General features: G+C 44.1%; 1 protein-coding gene across 4 annotated transcripts in view; it reads right to left on the reverse strand.

The window, feature by feature from the left end:
- Nucleotides 1-16414, reverse strand: part of MAGI2 (membrane associated guanylate kinase, WW and PDZ domain containing 2) — a 1646639-nt gene that overhangs the window by 144863 nt on the left and 1485362 nt on the right. For all 4 annotated transcript variants that reach the window (XM_069765141.1, XM_069765140.1, XM_069765143.1 and 1 more), the window contains one exon: nucleotides 11498-11683. In XM_069765141.1, coding sequence (XP_069621242.1) covers nucleotides 11498-11683 — 186 coding nt within the window. The remainder of the gene's footprint in view (nucleotides 1-11497; nucleotides 11684-16414) is intronic.

A 16414-nucleotide genomic window follows, 5' to 3' on the forward strand; every position in this document is an offset into this window, starting at 1 on the left:
TCGTTCCTTCTTTCTAGGCAGAAGTTTGCCTTTCCCTGTATTTTGTCCCAACTCTCTCACTGTAGTCTTGTGATGTATGTTTGTTCACGCCCTTATTCTCCATTTTGTCATCATTCCTCCATCTGTATGCATCCTACTACATGTCCTCTGTTGAATATTCCTTTTTACCTGCTACTTTCATCATAATACAAGAATTTCAGTTAAAGCAACCCTCTTTTCCTGGAGTCTTCTTACATGAGATCGTGGCTGAGTTAAGCTGTCTGATTAATCGGTATGAACGTGAGTACAGGTGAATACGGAAGCGCCTAAAAAGAAGGGTCTATCCAGGCACCACTACGTTCTACATATCCATGAGTCAGAATAGTAAAAAGGAGTATCCTGCCTTCAGAGACAGTAACTCAAGGTCTGTGCTGAACCTCAGTGGAAAAGGACATTTCCCAGATAGATAGTAACCCAGTTCCCAGCCAGACCCCAGCGTGCATAGAAGCACACACTGCAGATAAACAGGGAGAAGTATAACCCTCATCCTCCACTCTTCCTGCCTGCAATCAAATCATGTCTGAAGCAAGGAATACAATGTCCCTACCAGACTTACAAACACAGGAAAGAGACCCAGATCCCCATCCACCAGCTAGTGAAAGGGGAAAACGTACAGTCAAACCTACATGGAAAGTCATGGAGAATTTAGAGACTGCAAAGTGTGTCGTATATAGTGATGTGTCTTCACTGTGGGAGAAAGTGCTGAATCACATAGACACTGTATCAAGGCCTGCTTCTCATGAGTTACCACTTGAGGGAGCCCTGGAACAATTATGCACAGCATACCAAATGTATATGGAGAAGACTGACCAATACATTATTCTCCTGAAAAAACTGAATCTGCCAGAGACTTTAAACGAATTGCAAAGTTTCCAGCAGCTTAATTCTGAAAGAGACTGCACCGTACGTGACATTAAAACCAAGTTAGAGGCTAAAATTGCACGGACACCAGATGCATCAACTCGCTCATCCAAATTGTCCAAGCACTCAAAACGCTCATCTAGGTCAAGTTCATCAAAATATTCCACTCTCAGCGAGCAGCTTATAAGAGCACGTGCTAAGGCCGAAACGTCTAAGATACAAGCTGCCTTTGCGCAAATAAGAGCAGAAATGGATGCAGCCACAGCACAAAAGAGAGCAGAAATGGATGCAGCCACAGCACAAAAGAGAGCAGAAATGGATGCGGATGCAGCACGCAAGGAAGCTCTGGAGAAGGAATGCGAGCACGCGACAGCCATGGCAGAATTAAGGATCCTGGAGCGAGTCAAAGTGGGAGTCAAAGGGACAGCATCAGTTTGTGTGAAGTGGAGGCAGAAGACCCTATTGAACGCACAAGAGACTACGTGCTAAGCCAAAATGGCGAACCGCAGACCATTACTAACACTCCTGGTGGCGTTCATGCTTCTCCAGGGCACCAGGATGCCGATCCACTTACAGAACCCTGCATTCAAGGTCAGTACAATGCTCCCAAACTTGAACTTCCTTCGTATTCCAGTATGCACCAAGACCCCGCATCTCACCAAACTCCACAGGCTATTATCTACACGCAACCCAATATGCCGGCAGGTCATTATACTCTCGACAACCGCGCAGTGCCAGCTCCGCATGTAGCAGAGACTATACCCACCAAACCGGTTGCTGGACTAAATGCATATGCCACTCCATACTTACCCACGTCTCAAGGCCAGGACGTCTCCACCCCTATGTACAACACTGCTCAGCCTACATTTGTGCATCCTAAGTCAGAAAGAACAGACATGTCCGACTTCGCAAGGTACATGATTCGCCGCGAACTTACTAAAACAGGTCTCACAAGGTTTGACGACCAACCTGAAAATTACAGAGGTTGGAAAAATGCCTTTAGAACCGTAACTAGTGACCTCGGCATCACTGCTACCGAAGAGCTGGACCTGCTAATCAGATGGCTAGGACCACAATCCACAGAGCGTGTCAAGAGACTCAGGTCTGTACATATCAGTAATCCAATGGCTGGTCTCATGGCTGCATGGGAAAGACTAGAGAAAAACTTTGGCAGTCCAGAAGCCATAGAGGATGCACTGTTCAAGCGATTACAGAGTTTTCCAAAGATATCAAGCAAAGACAGTTCAAAGTTCCTAGAGCTCAGTGACTTGCTGTTAGAGCTCCAGCTGGCCAAGGCAGACACCCACCTACCTGGCCTCAGCTACCTGGACACTGCTCGTGGAGTAAATCCCATTATCTCCAAGCTACCGTACAATGTACAAGAAAAGTGGACTACACTAGGGTCAAAATACAAGAAAGACCATCAAGTGTCATTTCCTCCATTCTCCTACTTCTGTGAGTTTATAAAAGACGTGGCAGAGCGTAAGAACGACCCAAGCTTTTCCTACGAAGAATCCAGTGGCCCAGCTTCACCTCCTTCTAAATACGTCAGCGCACGCTCGAATGACAGAACCCGCAGGGGTCCAGTGTCAGTGAAGAAGACGGATATTCTTCCCTTACCAACATCAGCCCCAGGCAAGAGTAACAAGGGTGAAAAGATAGAGAACCCAAATCGTGAATGTCCCATCCACAAGAAGCCACATCCCTTAAAAAAGTGCATCGGCTTCAGGAAGAAACCGCTCCAAGAACGCAAGGAGCTTCTAAAGAAGTTCGGGGTATGCTACAGATGTTGTGCTTCTACTGAACACCTTGCTAAAGACTGTAAAACTACAATTAAGTGCATGGAGTGTGACAGTGAGGACCACGTACAAGCACTCCACCCATTCCGTCCTGACTCTACACTTACTCCTTCCCCCACCATGAGCCATGGCGGGGACTACGCAGCTCAAACTGCAAGCCATACCACAATATCTTCTTCATGCACAGAAGTCTGCGGAGAAGACCTCTGGGACAAGTCCTGTGCGAAGATTTGCCTGGTGAACGTGTATCCCAACGGTCACCCAGAGAAAGCCGTGAAGGTGTATGTCCTTCTGGATGATCAGAGCAACCGATCACTTGCAAGGTCAGAACTCTTTGATATGTTTAACTTAAAGGGAAATGCTTACCCTTACACTTTAGGTACCTGCAGTGGTGTTACAGAGGTTTCTGGGAGAAGGGCCAGTGGTCTTACAGCGACATCTCTCGAGAACACCGTCGAGATACCGTTACCTACACTGGTCGAGTGCAACCAGATTCCATCCAATCGAGAAGAGATCCCAACGCCAGAGGCTGCTCTTCATCATCAACATCTCAAGAGGATAGCAAACAAGATACCAGCCCTCAACAACAAAGCAGATATCCTGATTCTGCTGGGCAGAGACATTCTCCGGCTGCACAAGGTACGTCAGCAAATTAACGGACCACACGATGCACCATTTGCCCAACGCTTAGATCTAGGCTGGGTAATCGTAGGCAATGTTTGCATACATAAGATGAAGAGACCTAACAACATCTCCTCTTACAAAACACACATCTTGTCAAATGGTCGCAGCACCCATTTCCAACCATGCCCACATCACTACTGGGTGAAAGAGAAAGTGAGCAACACCAAGTGGCAACAGGAATCCTTCAACAACATGAACACGCACCAGCCCTGGGATGAAAACCTCGGGTCATCAGTGTTCGACTCTACAAGTAGTGACAACAAGTTGGCACCCACGAGGGAAGATAAAGAATTCATAAAGGTTATGGATAAAGAATTTGCTCAAGATGACTCCAACAGTTGGGTAGCTGTTGTGGCTGGCAATCAGGCAACACAGCGTGCAGTAATCAGCGCACATACAGAGATCTGGCAATAACCAAAAACAATAGGACGAGCTCTGAGACGTGGAATCTCTGTAGACTGCAGTACCTGAACTATCCTCACACAACTATAAGCAGCAGTGGATTGCGCCTATCACTACCTATGCAACTCGGCACTGCCTGAGGAGCTGACTAGCCTGAAGATAGAAATACAAGCCTGACTTACCTCAGAGAAATACCCCAAAGGAATAGGCAGCCCCCCACATATAATGACTGTTAGCAAGATGAAAAGACAAACGTAGGAATGAAATAGATTCAGCAAAGTGAGGCCCGATATTCTAGACAGAGAGAGGATAGCAAAGAGAACTATGCAGTCTACAAAAAACCCTAAAACGAAAACCACGCAAAGGGGCAAAAAGACCCACCGTGCCGAACTAACAGCACGGCGGTGCACCCCTTTGCTTCTCAGAGCTTCCAGCAAAAGTTAATAGCAAGCTGGACAGAAAAAACAGAAAACAAACTAGAAGCACTTATCTAGCAGAGCAGCAGGCCCAAGGGAAGAAGCAGTAGCTCAGATCCAACACTGGAACATTGACAAGGAGCAAGGAAGACAGACTCAGGTGGAGCTAAATAGCAAGGCAGCCAACGAGCTCACCAAAACACCTGAGGGAGGAAGCCCAGAGACTGCAATACCACTTGTGACCACAGAAGTGAACTCAGCCACAGAATTCACAACAGTACCCCCCCCTTGAGGAGGGGTCACCGAACCCTCACCAGAACCCCCAGGCCGACCAGGATGAGCCACATGAAAGGCACGAACAAGATCTGGGGCATGGACATCAGAGGCAAAAACCCAGGAATTATCTTCCTGGGCATAACCCTTCCATTTGACCAGATACTGGAGTTTCCGTCTAGAGACACGAGAATCCAAAATCTTCTCCACAATATACTCCAATTCCCCCTCCACCAAAACAGGGGCAGGAGGCTCCACAGATGGAACCATAGGTGCCACGTATCTCCTCAACAACGACCTATGGAATACATTATGTATGGAAAAGGAGTCTGGGAGGATCAGACGAAAAGACACCGGATTGAGAATCTCAGAAATCCTATACGGACCAATAAAACGAGGTTTAAATTTAGGAGAGGAAACCTTCATAGGAATATGACGAGAAGATAACCAAACCAGATCCCCAACACGAAGTCGGGGTCCCACACGGCGTCTGCGATTAGCGAAAAGCTGAGCCTTCTCCTGGGACAAGGTCAAATTGTCCACTACCTGAGTCCAGATCTGCTGCAACCTGTCCACCACAGAATCCACACCAGGACAGTCCGAAGACTCAACCTGTCCTGAAGAGAAACGAGGATGGAACCCAGAATTGCAGAAAAATGGAGAGACCAAGGTAGCCGAGCTGGCCCGATTATTAAGGGCGAACTCAGCCAACGGCAAAAATGACACCCAATCATCCTGGTCAGCGGAAACAAAACATCTCAGATATGTTTCCAAGGTCTGATTGGTTCGTTCGGTCTGGCCATTAGTCTGAGGATGGAAGGCCGAGGAGAAAGATAGGTCAATGCCCATCCTACCACAAAAGGCTCGCCAGAACCTCGAGACAAACTGGGAACCTCTGTCAGAAACAATATTCTCAGGAATGCCATGTAAACGAACCACATGCTGGAAGAACAAAGGCACCAAATCAGAGGAGGAAGGCAATTTAACCAAGGGCACCAGATGGACCATTTTAGAAAAGCGATCACAGACCACCCAAATGACCGACATTTTTTGAGAAACGGGAAGGTCAGAAATGAAATCCATCGAAATATGTGTCCAAGGCCTCCTCGGGACCGGCAAGGGCAAAAGCAACCCACTGGCACGTGAACAGCAGGGCTTAGCCCTAGCACAAATTCCACAGGACTGCACAAAAGCACGCACATCCCGTGACAGAGATGGCCACCAGAAGGATCTAGCAACCAACTCCCTGGTACCAAAGATTCCTGGATGACCGGCCAGCACCGAACAATGAAGTTCAGAGATAACTTTACTAGTCCACCTATCAGGGACGAACAGTTTCTCGGCCAGACAACGATCAGGTTTATTAGCCTGAAATTTCTGCAACACTCTCCGCAAATCAAGGGAGATGGCAGACACAATGACTCCTTCCTTGAGGATACTCGCCGGCTCAGATAACCCCGGAGAGTCGGGCACAAAACTCCTTCACATAACTGCGCATAGCGGTGTGTTCAGGTACGGACAAATTAAATAAACGACCCTTAGGGAATTTACTACCAGGAATCAAATCGATAGCACAATCACAATTCCTATGCGGAGGTAGAGCATCGGACTTGGACTCTTCAAATACATCCTGAAAGTCCGACAAGAACTCTGGGATGTCAGAAGGAATGGATGACGAAATAGACAAAAATGGAACATCACCATGTACTCCCTGACAACCCCAGCTGATTACCGACATAGAGTTCCAATCCAATACTGGATTATGGGTTTGTAGCCATGGCAACCCCAACACGACCACATCATGCAAATTATGCAGTACCAGAAAGCGAATAACTTCCTGATGTGCAGGAGCAATGCACATGGTCAGCTGGGCCCAGTACTGAGGCTTATTCTTGGCCAAAGGTGTAGCATCAATTCCTCTCAACGGAATAGGACACCGCAAAGGCTCCAAGAAAAATCCACAACGTTTAGCATAATCCAAATCCATCAGATTCAGGGCAGCGCCTGAATCCACAAACGCCATGACAGAATACGATGACAAAGAGCACATTAAGGTAATGGACAAAAGGAATTTGGACTGTACAGTACCAATAACGGCAGAGCTATCGAACCGCCTAGTGCGTTTAGGACAATTAGAAATAGCATGAGTAGAATCACCACAATAGAAACACAGTCTGTTCAGACGTCTGTGTTCTTGCCGTTCTACTTTAGTCATAGTCCTGTCGCACTGCATAGGCTCAGGTTTACTCTCAGACAATACTGCCAGATGGTGCACAGATTTACGCTCGCGCAAGCGACGACCGATCTGAATGGCCAAGGACATAGACTCATTCAAACCAGCAGGCATAGGAAATCCCACCATTACATCCTTAAGAGCTTCAGAGAGACCCTTTCTGAACAAAGCCGCTAGTGCAGATTCATTCCACAGAGTGAGTACTGACCACTTCCTAAATTTCTGACAATATACTTCTACATCATCCTGACCCTGGCATAAAGCCAGCAGATTTTTCTCAGCCTGATCCACTGAATTAGGCTCATCGTAAAGCAATCCCAGCGCCTGGAAAAATGCATCAACATTACTCAATGCAGAATCTCCTGGTGCAAGAGAAAACGCCCAGTCCTGTGGGTCGCCGCGCAAAAAAGAAATAATAATCAAAACCTGTTGAATAGGATTACCAGAAGAATGAGGTTTCAAGGCCAAAAATAGCTTACAATTATTTCTGAAGCTCAGGAACTTAGTTCTGTCACCAAAAAACAAATCAGGAATCGGAATTCTTGGTTCTAGCATCGATTTCTGATCAATAGTATCTTGAATCTTTTGTACATTTACAACGAGATTATCCATTGAGGAGCACAGAGCCTGAATATCCATGTCCACAGCTGTGTCCTGAAGCACTCTAATGTCTAGGGGAAAAAAAAGACTGAAGACAGAGCTAAGAAAAAAAAATGATGTCAGGATTTCTTTTTTCCCTCTATTGGGAATCATTGGTGTGGCTCCTTGTACTGTTGTGGCTGGCAATCAGGCAACACAGCGTGCAGTAATCAGCGCACATACAGAGATCTGGCAATAACCAAAAACAATAGGACGAGCTCTGAGACGTGGAATCTCTGTAGACTGCAGTACCTGAACTATCCTCACACAACTATAAGCAGCAGTGGATTGCGCCTATCACTACCTATGCAACTCGGCACTGCCTGAGGAGCTGACTAGCCTGAAGATAGAAATACAAGCCTGACTTACCTCAGAGAAATACCCCAAAGGAATAGGCAGCCCCCCACATATAATGACTGTTAGCAATATGAAAAGACAAACGTAGGAATGAAATAGATTCAGCAAAGTGAGGCCCGATATTCTAGACAGAGAGAGGATAGCAAAGAGAACTATGCAGTCTACAAAAAACCCTAAAACGAAAACCACGCAAAGGGGCAAAAAGACCCACCGTGCCGAACTAACAGCACGGCGGTGCACCCCTTTGCTTCTCAGAGCTTCCAGCAAAAGTTAATAGCAAGCTGGACAGAAAAAACAGAAAACAAACTAGAAGCACTTATCTAGCAGAGCAGCAGGCCCAAAGGAAGAAGCAGTAGCTCAGATCCAACACTGGAACATTGACAAGGAGCAAGGAAGACAGACTCAGGTGGAGCTAAATAGCAAGGCAGCCAACGAGCTCACCAAAACACCTGAGGGAGGAAGCCCAGAGACTGCAATACCACTTGTGACCACAGAAGTGAACTCAGCCACAGAATTCACAACAGGTAGCTACTTTACCCTTTCGTTTCCCAAGAGTGAGGTTGCCGAACAACCTGCAGCAAGCAACTGCAAGGTTCTCATCCTTAAAGCGTACCCTAAAGAGGAAACCAGAGATGGAGAAGCATTTCATTGACTTTATGCAGAACATCTTTGACAGAGATCATGCCGAACCTGCGCCACCACTGAGGGAGGGAGAAGAATGTTGGTATCTTCCATCCTTTGGTGTCTATCACCCTCGCAAGCCTAATCAGATCAGAGTCGTGTTTGACTCCAGTACTCAGTTTGAAGGCCTCTCTCTCAATAACCTGCTCCTAACTGGGCCCAACCTGAACAACAGCCTCCTTGGAGTATTGATCCGCTTCAGACAAGAACCTGTCGCCATAATGGCCGACATTCAGCAGATGTTTGATTGCTTCATCGTGAAAGAAGACAACAGAAACTATCTTAGGTTCCTATGGCACAAAGACAACAATGTCAACAATCAGGTCATAGACTATCGGATGAAGGTCCATGTCTTCGGCAATAGTCCCTCACCTGCTGTGGCGATCTATGGTCTGAGACGGACAGCCCAGGAAGGTGAGAGAGAGTATGGATCCGATGCTCGGCAATTCGTAGAGAAGAACTTCTACGTGGACGATGGGCTCAAGTCCTTACCCACAAGTGAAGATGCAATTGACCTACTCTCCAGGACACAGGAAATGCTATCCACATCAAACCTCAGACTCCACAAGATTATCTCTAACAGTCAAGAGGTAATGAACGCGTTTCCATCTGAGGACCATGCCACAAACCTAAAAGACCTCGACTTGGGTTCTGATGTTCCTCCAACACAGCGCAGCCTTGGTCTACTGTGGGATATCAAACGGGACACCTTCACCTTCCAAGTGTCAGCCATAATAAATGCTAGACCTTTGGTTCCAGTATCATCCGACCCCGATGCTCCAACGATCCTTACTCCAGCTACACTTCTTACACAGAAGACTGGAGCTGCTACAGTTCCGCCTGGGAATTTCGATAACAAGGACATTTACAAACGTCAGTGGAGGCAAGTACAACATCCGGCTAACGTGTTTTGGCATCGCTGGAAGACTAAATATTTGCACTTGCTTCAAAACCGTCACAAATGGCAGACGCCCAGTCCCACTCTCCCAGAAGGAGACCTCGTTCTCTTAATGGACAAAGAGGCTCATCGCAATGACTGGCCAATGGGACTTATCGCCAAGGTCCTACCCAGTGAGGACGGAAAGACTCGTAAGGTAGAAGTTAAGGTGACAAAAGGGGGCTCTACCCGAATCTTCTTCCGCCCGGTCACTGAACTCGTGCTGCTTCTACGAAAGGAGGACATCACATGAACTGAACATGCTCCTGGACGTTGCTCACGGCGGGGAGCATTCCTCCTCATCTCCCAGTTTATTGAATATTGACATTTTCCATTGGATTGAACTGTTAACATTCCCATTGGATTCTGGGTTGGTGGAAGAGTTGGCATGTTTGCGGCTTCCCCAATCTGAAGATGGGTTTAATATATTTGGACCTATCTTTCGGTTTGATCTACAGGTCGACAACAACGAGTTTGGACTTTAAAATCTTAGATGTTTATTATTGCATGCATGTTTTCTTTCCTCTTGTTTTTCATTTTCAGCTTCGAACGACTTCGAAGAATTACGGACATCGTGAAATCCAAGGACTTCAGACGGGGAGTGTCATGTATCACGACTTGAGAAATCATTTAATATTTGCATTGCTTGTGTTCGTTCCTTCTTTCTAGGCAGAAGTTTGCCTTTCCCTGTATTTTGTCCCAACTCTCTCACTGTAGTCTTGTGATGTATGTTTGTTCACGCCCTTATTCTCCATTTTGTCATCATTCCTCCATCTGTATGCATCCTACTACATGTCCTCTGTTGAATATTCCTTTTTACCTGCTACTTTCATCATAATACAAGAATTTCAGTTAAAGCAACCCTCTTTTCCTGGAGTCTTCTTACATGAGATCGTGGCTGAGTTAAGCTGTCTGATTAATCGGTATGAACGTGAGTACAGGTGAATACGGAAGCGCCTAAAAAGAAGGGTCTATCCAGGCACCACTACGTTCTACATATCCATGAGTCAGAATAGAGGGCAACAAAATTAATAAAGGGGATGGGAGAACTACAATACCCAGATAGATTAGCGAAATTAGGATTATTTAGTCTAGAAAAAAGACGACTGAGGGGCGATCTAATAACCATGTATAAGTATATAAGGGGACAATACAAATATCTCGCTGAGGATCTGTTTATACCAAGGAAGGTGACGGGCACAAGGGGGCATTCTTTGCGTCTGGAGGAGAGAAGGTTTTTCCACCAACATAGAAGAGGATTCTTTACTGTTAGGGCAGTGAGAATCTGGAATTGCTTGCCTGAGGAGGTGGTGATGGCGAACTCAGTCGAGGGGTTCAAGAGAGGCCTGGATGTCTTCCTGGAGCAGAACAATATTGTATCATACAATTAGGTTCTGTAGAAGGACGTAGATCTGGGGATTTATTATGATGGAATATAGGCTGAACTGGATGGACAAATGTCTTTTTTCGGCCTTACTAACTATGTTACTATGTTACTATGTTACTAATTGCTGTTTTATGCTAATCACATCAAAAGTACAGTAATTGATATTATTATCACCAAGTTGCTTATAAACTCACAATCAATAAGAGGAATACTGCAGCTTTGATATATTGTAATCTCCCCTAATGAGGTCATCAAAATAAATTGCATGAAAAATAAAAGCAGCTACAAACCTATTTATTAGCATATTGCTATTTATTAGTACCAATAAATTTAAAGGGTTGGCCAGTAAAAAATTATTATATATGTATACGCACTTACTGTATAGTTAACTTATAGATCATGTCAACCAGGGAGACACCCACCAATTGGCAGAATGGGGCACTTATCTCCATTAGAATGGATCGGCAGCGCGCACACCTGACACCTGCTCCATTCATTCTGTACTGCACTGCTGAGTGCAGAACTCGCTTTTTTTCTGGAGCCTAATAGACTATGAATGGAACTGCACCCGAGATTGCGTGCTGACACCCCATTGTAATGGGGTTAAAAGTGCCCCATTTTGCTGATTAGTGGGGGTCCCAATAGTTGGACCTCCATCAATCTATAAGTGATCACATCCTGTCAATAGGTCATAACTTTGTTTAACTGGGCTACCCTATTAAGGGAACATTCAAAAGTTGTCAACACAAAGATCATGATCTATTCCAAAAAAGATGAACTGATTCTTACCCTCCTGAGGGATGATGCATAGTGTAACACTTAACCCTGCATCTTTAATTAGTTTAACAATATCTGCATGAGGCATGTTGATGATAGATTGGCTATTCACAGCTAAGATCCGGTCTCCAACTTTTAACTTTCCACAGCGATCTGCAGGGCTTCCTTCAATAATTCGACCAATTTTATGTGGTACAGCTGTAAAACAATTATGCCAGTCAGAATGTAGACTTTACAATAAATAGCAGTATAAACAGTCCATTTTACAATACAAAATAACTTTTTTTTGTTAATGTATCCTCTTAGCCACACATTTTTTTAAAATGGTTTTCAGGTCATCATCAGATGAGGCAGTTGAAAATGTATTAATTATTCTTTTGGGTTTACCTCTAAAGGTCATGCCCTTTTTTTCCCTCTTTCATTGGCTCACATATTCTGAATTCTATTATTCACTGTCTCTTTTCCATGCTTTGACACTTATGAATCTATATGATTTGCTTTGAAATGCATAGAGAATAAACCGCACGGTTACTTCTCACGTTTGATTTTACTCCGTGATCGTGTATACACCAGCAGCGCAGTAACCCATAATATTTATGACCCTGGCAATTATATCTAGATCATGATCTAAATAGCTTACCGTATTTTTCAGACTATAAGACGCACCCAAGTTTTACAGGTGGAAAATAGGGCAAAAAAATATTTTAATGCTAAAAAAGTGGTAAAATATTTAATAACATAAATAACATACAATTATATGTGTTGTTATTATATATAATAGTATGTTATTATGTTGGAAGCTACAGGTAGAAGATGGTGCTGCGGGACCAGTGTGGTGGCTGTAAAGGACTATATGAAGGCGCTGGAGGGTGAGTATAAGAATGGGGGGGCACAGGGCTTATATTTAAAGCACCACTCCAGCACTAAAAAATAACACTGGAGTGCTGCTTTATGATCTCATGGGAGAACAATAACTTCCAGCATGTCCTGCAGATCATATTGCATGCTGAGAGTTATAGTTCACCACAGGAGTGGCAGAGTGTTTTATTATGTGTTGTAAAGACTAACCTTTTAATTGTGGCAGCCAGCCACATTATGGTGAGGTAAAAAGCTAGAGCATCCCATGACTGCACACACAGCGTCCTCCCTCTTGTTGCCTCTCCACAGGTCATAAGAGGAAGCTTGCAGATTCTAGTGGGAGTCTGAAGGACCTGTGATGACATCAGAAGAGGGAGGGCTCTGTGCTGCCATGTGATGCTCAAGCCCGCCCACTTCATGGCATCACACAGGTCCTTATGCCGCAGCATCCAGCACAGCCAGGCAGGTATGCAGGGATCTTGTCTCCTCTTCCCCCCTGCTGCTGCCTCCTCCTCCATGGGACACACAGATCTCCCCAGCAGCTGAAGGAATCTGGCACTGGGGAAAACATGTGTGTCCCTGTGTAAGTGAAGGAGTATTCAATGGCTGCTCCCTGCTCAGCTGACAGGTGGGCGGGAAAGCGGCTAATGAATATTCACTGCATTTTAATCATCAGGATCACATGGTTTCCCTAGTGCTGCAGCCAGGCAGTGGGGACATTTTTCTGCCTCCTGTGAGTGGGATCACAGTGGATCCCACTCCCACTGCCCCCTCCCCACATGTTACATCTGGACCATAAGACGCACGCACACTTTTCTCCCAAATTTGGAGGAAAAAAGTGCGTCTTAAGGTCAGAAAAATATGGTACATCATGTTGATCAATCCCCCTCTCCTTCCTTGTTGGTTTTCTTTTCAGTATGTGGCTATCCTATTCAACTATATTTTACGAGTGGCAATCCAAAAGTAATGATAATCAATACTAAACACAATGAATATAGTCAAAAATTAAATTTATTTTTCTACATAGTCTCCAAACAAGTCTATACATTTAGTCCATCTCTTTTCTAAACTTAGAATTCCCTTCGAAAAAAATTCTTGATCTTGACCCTAATAAAAATCCCCAACAGCGGTTATCACGTCGCTATTGTCATCAAATTTCTTGCCCCGGAGGTGTTCCTTGAGCCGAGGAAAGAGAAAGAAGTCACTGGGGGCTAGATCTGGTGAATAGGGGGGGTGTTCCACCAGTTCAAAGCACGCTTCTTGAATGGTAGCCATGGCAACAGCAGCTTTGTGAGCCGGCGCGTTATCTTGGTGAAACAACACTCCAGCCCGCAGTTTGCCGCGCCTTTTCTCCTTGATAGCCTCCCGCAATCTTCTTATTTGTTCTGCGTAGTAGGAGCCCATAATAGTGACTCCCTTCTCCAAATAGTCCACCATAATAATTCCTTCAGCGTCCCAAAAAACGGACGCCATAACCTTCCCTGTTGAGCTTGACACTTTGAATTTCTTCGGCGTCGGTTCGTCGGCTCGTTTCCATGTTCATCGATTGTTGTTTAGTTTCGGGATCAAAGTGGTGGATCCAGGTCTCGTCCATGGTCAAAAAACGTGACAAAAAATTTTCCTTGTCTGCTTGGAACTTTTCAAGATTTGCTATTGAAATGTCAACTCGTTTCTTCTTTTGTTCGTCGGTTAACATTTTTGGCACCCAACGCGCGGAGACCTTTCTCATATGCAATTCTTTTGCAAGGATTCTTTGAATACTGCCATATGAGATCCCTGGGACCTCAGCTACATGCCTGATAGTCACTCTTCGATCTGCCAATAGAACTTCTTCAACTTTTTTCACGTTTTCTTCATTGAGGGACGTGGATGGGCGTCCTTCACGATGTTAATTTTCCGTCGATGTTCTTCCAGCTTAAATTCCTTGGCCCAGCGTGCAACTGTGGAATATGGAGGAGAAGAGTCCCCCAATGTTTCCACCAAGTCGCTGTGTATGTCTTTGGTAGTCATTTTTTTCAAGCAGAGGTATTTGATGACAGCTCTGAGCTCGTTTTTTTCCATTTTGATGTTCACTCCTCGGCAGTTCATATTCAAATGAATGTAGCTCCCAGGAATCGTGGTCTATTTAAGTAATTTTTTTTTTCCTGGACTAGTGGGTACCTAAGAGAGAAGAAAACATTTTATTTTAATTTCTGTGTGCATTAGAAATAACCGATTATCATTACTTTTGGATCGCCCCTCGTATGTATGAGGCATTTTTGTACAGAGATGGGCAAACCCGAACAGTAAAGTTCGGCGTCCGTATCGAAAACCTACTGTTCGGGCACGAACAAGGAAGTCTGTGTTACTGTTCGGGTACGGCTGCCCGAACACTGGTTGTATCTCATGCTGTCATGTGAAGTGACCAGTGCCCATGACTCTGGATACCCCCTATGGGTAAGAAACTTTTCATCTGACATGCACCATAACTGGTTTCTTTACTTATTTTTACATGGAGGACACTTGTCCATATGGAAATCAGTAATACTTTACCATTGTGTGCAAATATGGATGTTCATTTACGCATATATACCATGGTGATATATATATTTATGTGCCTGTGATTTGGATGTTCTTGTACTAGGGTCTCCCCTTTTGTACTTATACATGTTCTCATACACTTTATGCAGTATTAGCCCTCTGTGTCTGTACTGCTACATACTTAGGCAGGTAACTGGTTCATGCAGCTTTACATGAACACCTGAGCCTTACACTATAGCTGGTCCGAATAACTAAAGCAATTGTTACCATCCACCTCTCGTGTCTCCCCTTTTCCCCATAGTTTGTAAGCTTGCGAGCAGGGCCCTCACTCCTCCTGGTATCTGTTTTGAACTGTATTTCTGTTATGCTGTAATGTTTATTGTCTGTACAAGTCCCCTCTATAATTTGTAAAGCGCTGCGGAATATGTTGGCGCTATATAAATAAAATTATTATTATTATTATTATTATATACATGTTTTGTATTACATTGACTTTTTAAAAATATTGGAATAAAATATTGATTTTATAATATTTCGTATAGAACTCCTTTTTTCTTTTTTGATTCATGCACATGACAGAGTAGCAAAAACTGGATGTTTGGGCCCTCCCCATTTAAGTGAATGGGGTCTGGGTTCGGATTCAGGTCCGGGTATTGTTCTGGTACCTGAACCCGAACTTTTTGTAACTGTTCGGCCGAACCTGAACATCCAGGTGTCCGTCCATCTCTATTTGTGCACTGAATTGTTTTTATTGCTTTGAAGACTAGCTCAGGCTTTTGGCGTGTATTGGTATTGTAAAAGGAAGGAGTATGGAGTTTAACCTAAACACAAAGTCCGGTAAAGGGAATGGGTTAGGAAGGTCCTGGGAGTAGTCAAACAAAAGTGGGTATTGAAAAACTTTTCACTGATTAAATTTATATGTTGGTGTACAGTACTAAGTTTAAATAATATGTAAAGGTCTCTGCTTATTATAGTGTTTTTTGCTTCAATTTCGTAATCACACATTGTACATTAACACAAAGTATTTAAGGTAGCAGATATTGAGAAAAACTATTACATTTACATGCTAGCCTTGAACATCAATTGCTTTAGAAAAAAACTCATTCATGAATGCTTTCCTTTGTAAGGCACACCACAGAATTATTATTTTTGACAGTTGACTTAACAGATAAGAACTTTCAGGCTGACATTGCACTCAGCATGCTTATTTAAGGATAAATCAAGCAGGAAGCAAACTCTTTTGTAATCCTGAAATATTTGTTGTAGGCCTAACGGATTATCTTATGACAAAGTGATTGATTTAAATTTAAGAATAGTTCTATAAGCAGGACATTTACTGAAAAAATCAACTCCCATAAGTATTCAATTTCTTTTAACGATATCTTATGCTTTCGCAAATTGAATACGGCAGTAGGAACCAAGAAGGGAAATTTGGTATTGATGACATAAAATAGGAAAACCACTGACTAAAAATCCATTTTATGTGATGGTTATAAGAAAGAGTTACAGATTTACATACGAAAGCCATGCTCAGGAGAATAGCTCAATTTA

Source organism: Ranitomeya imitator, chromosome 4, assembly GCF_032444005.1.
Source record: "Ranitomeya imitator isolate aRanImi1 chromosome 4, aRanImi1.pri, whole genome shotgun sequence".
Lineage (NCBI taxonomy): Eukaryota > Metazoa > Chordata > Amphibia > Anura > Dendrobatidae > Ranitomeya > Ranitomeya imitator.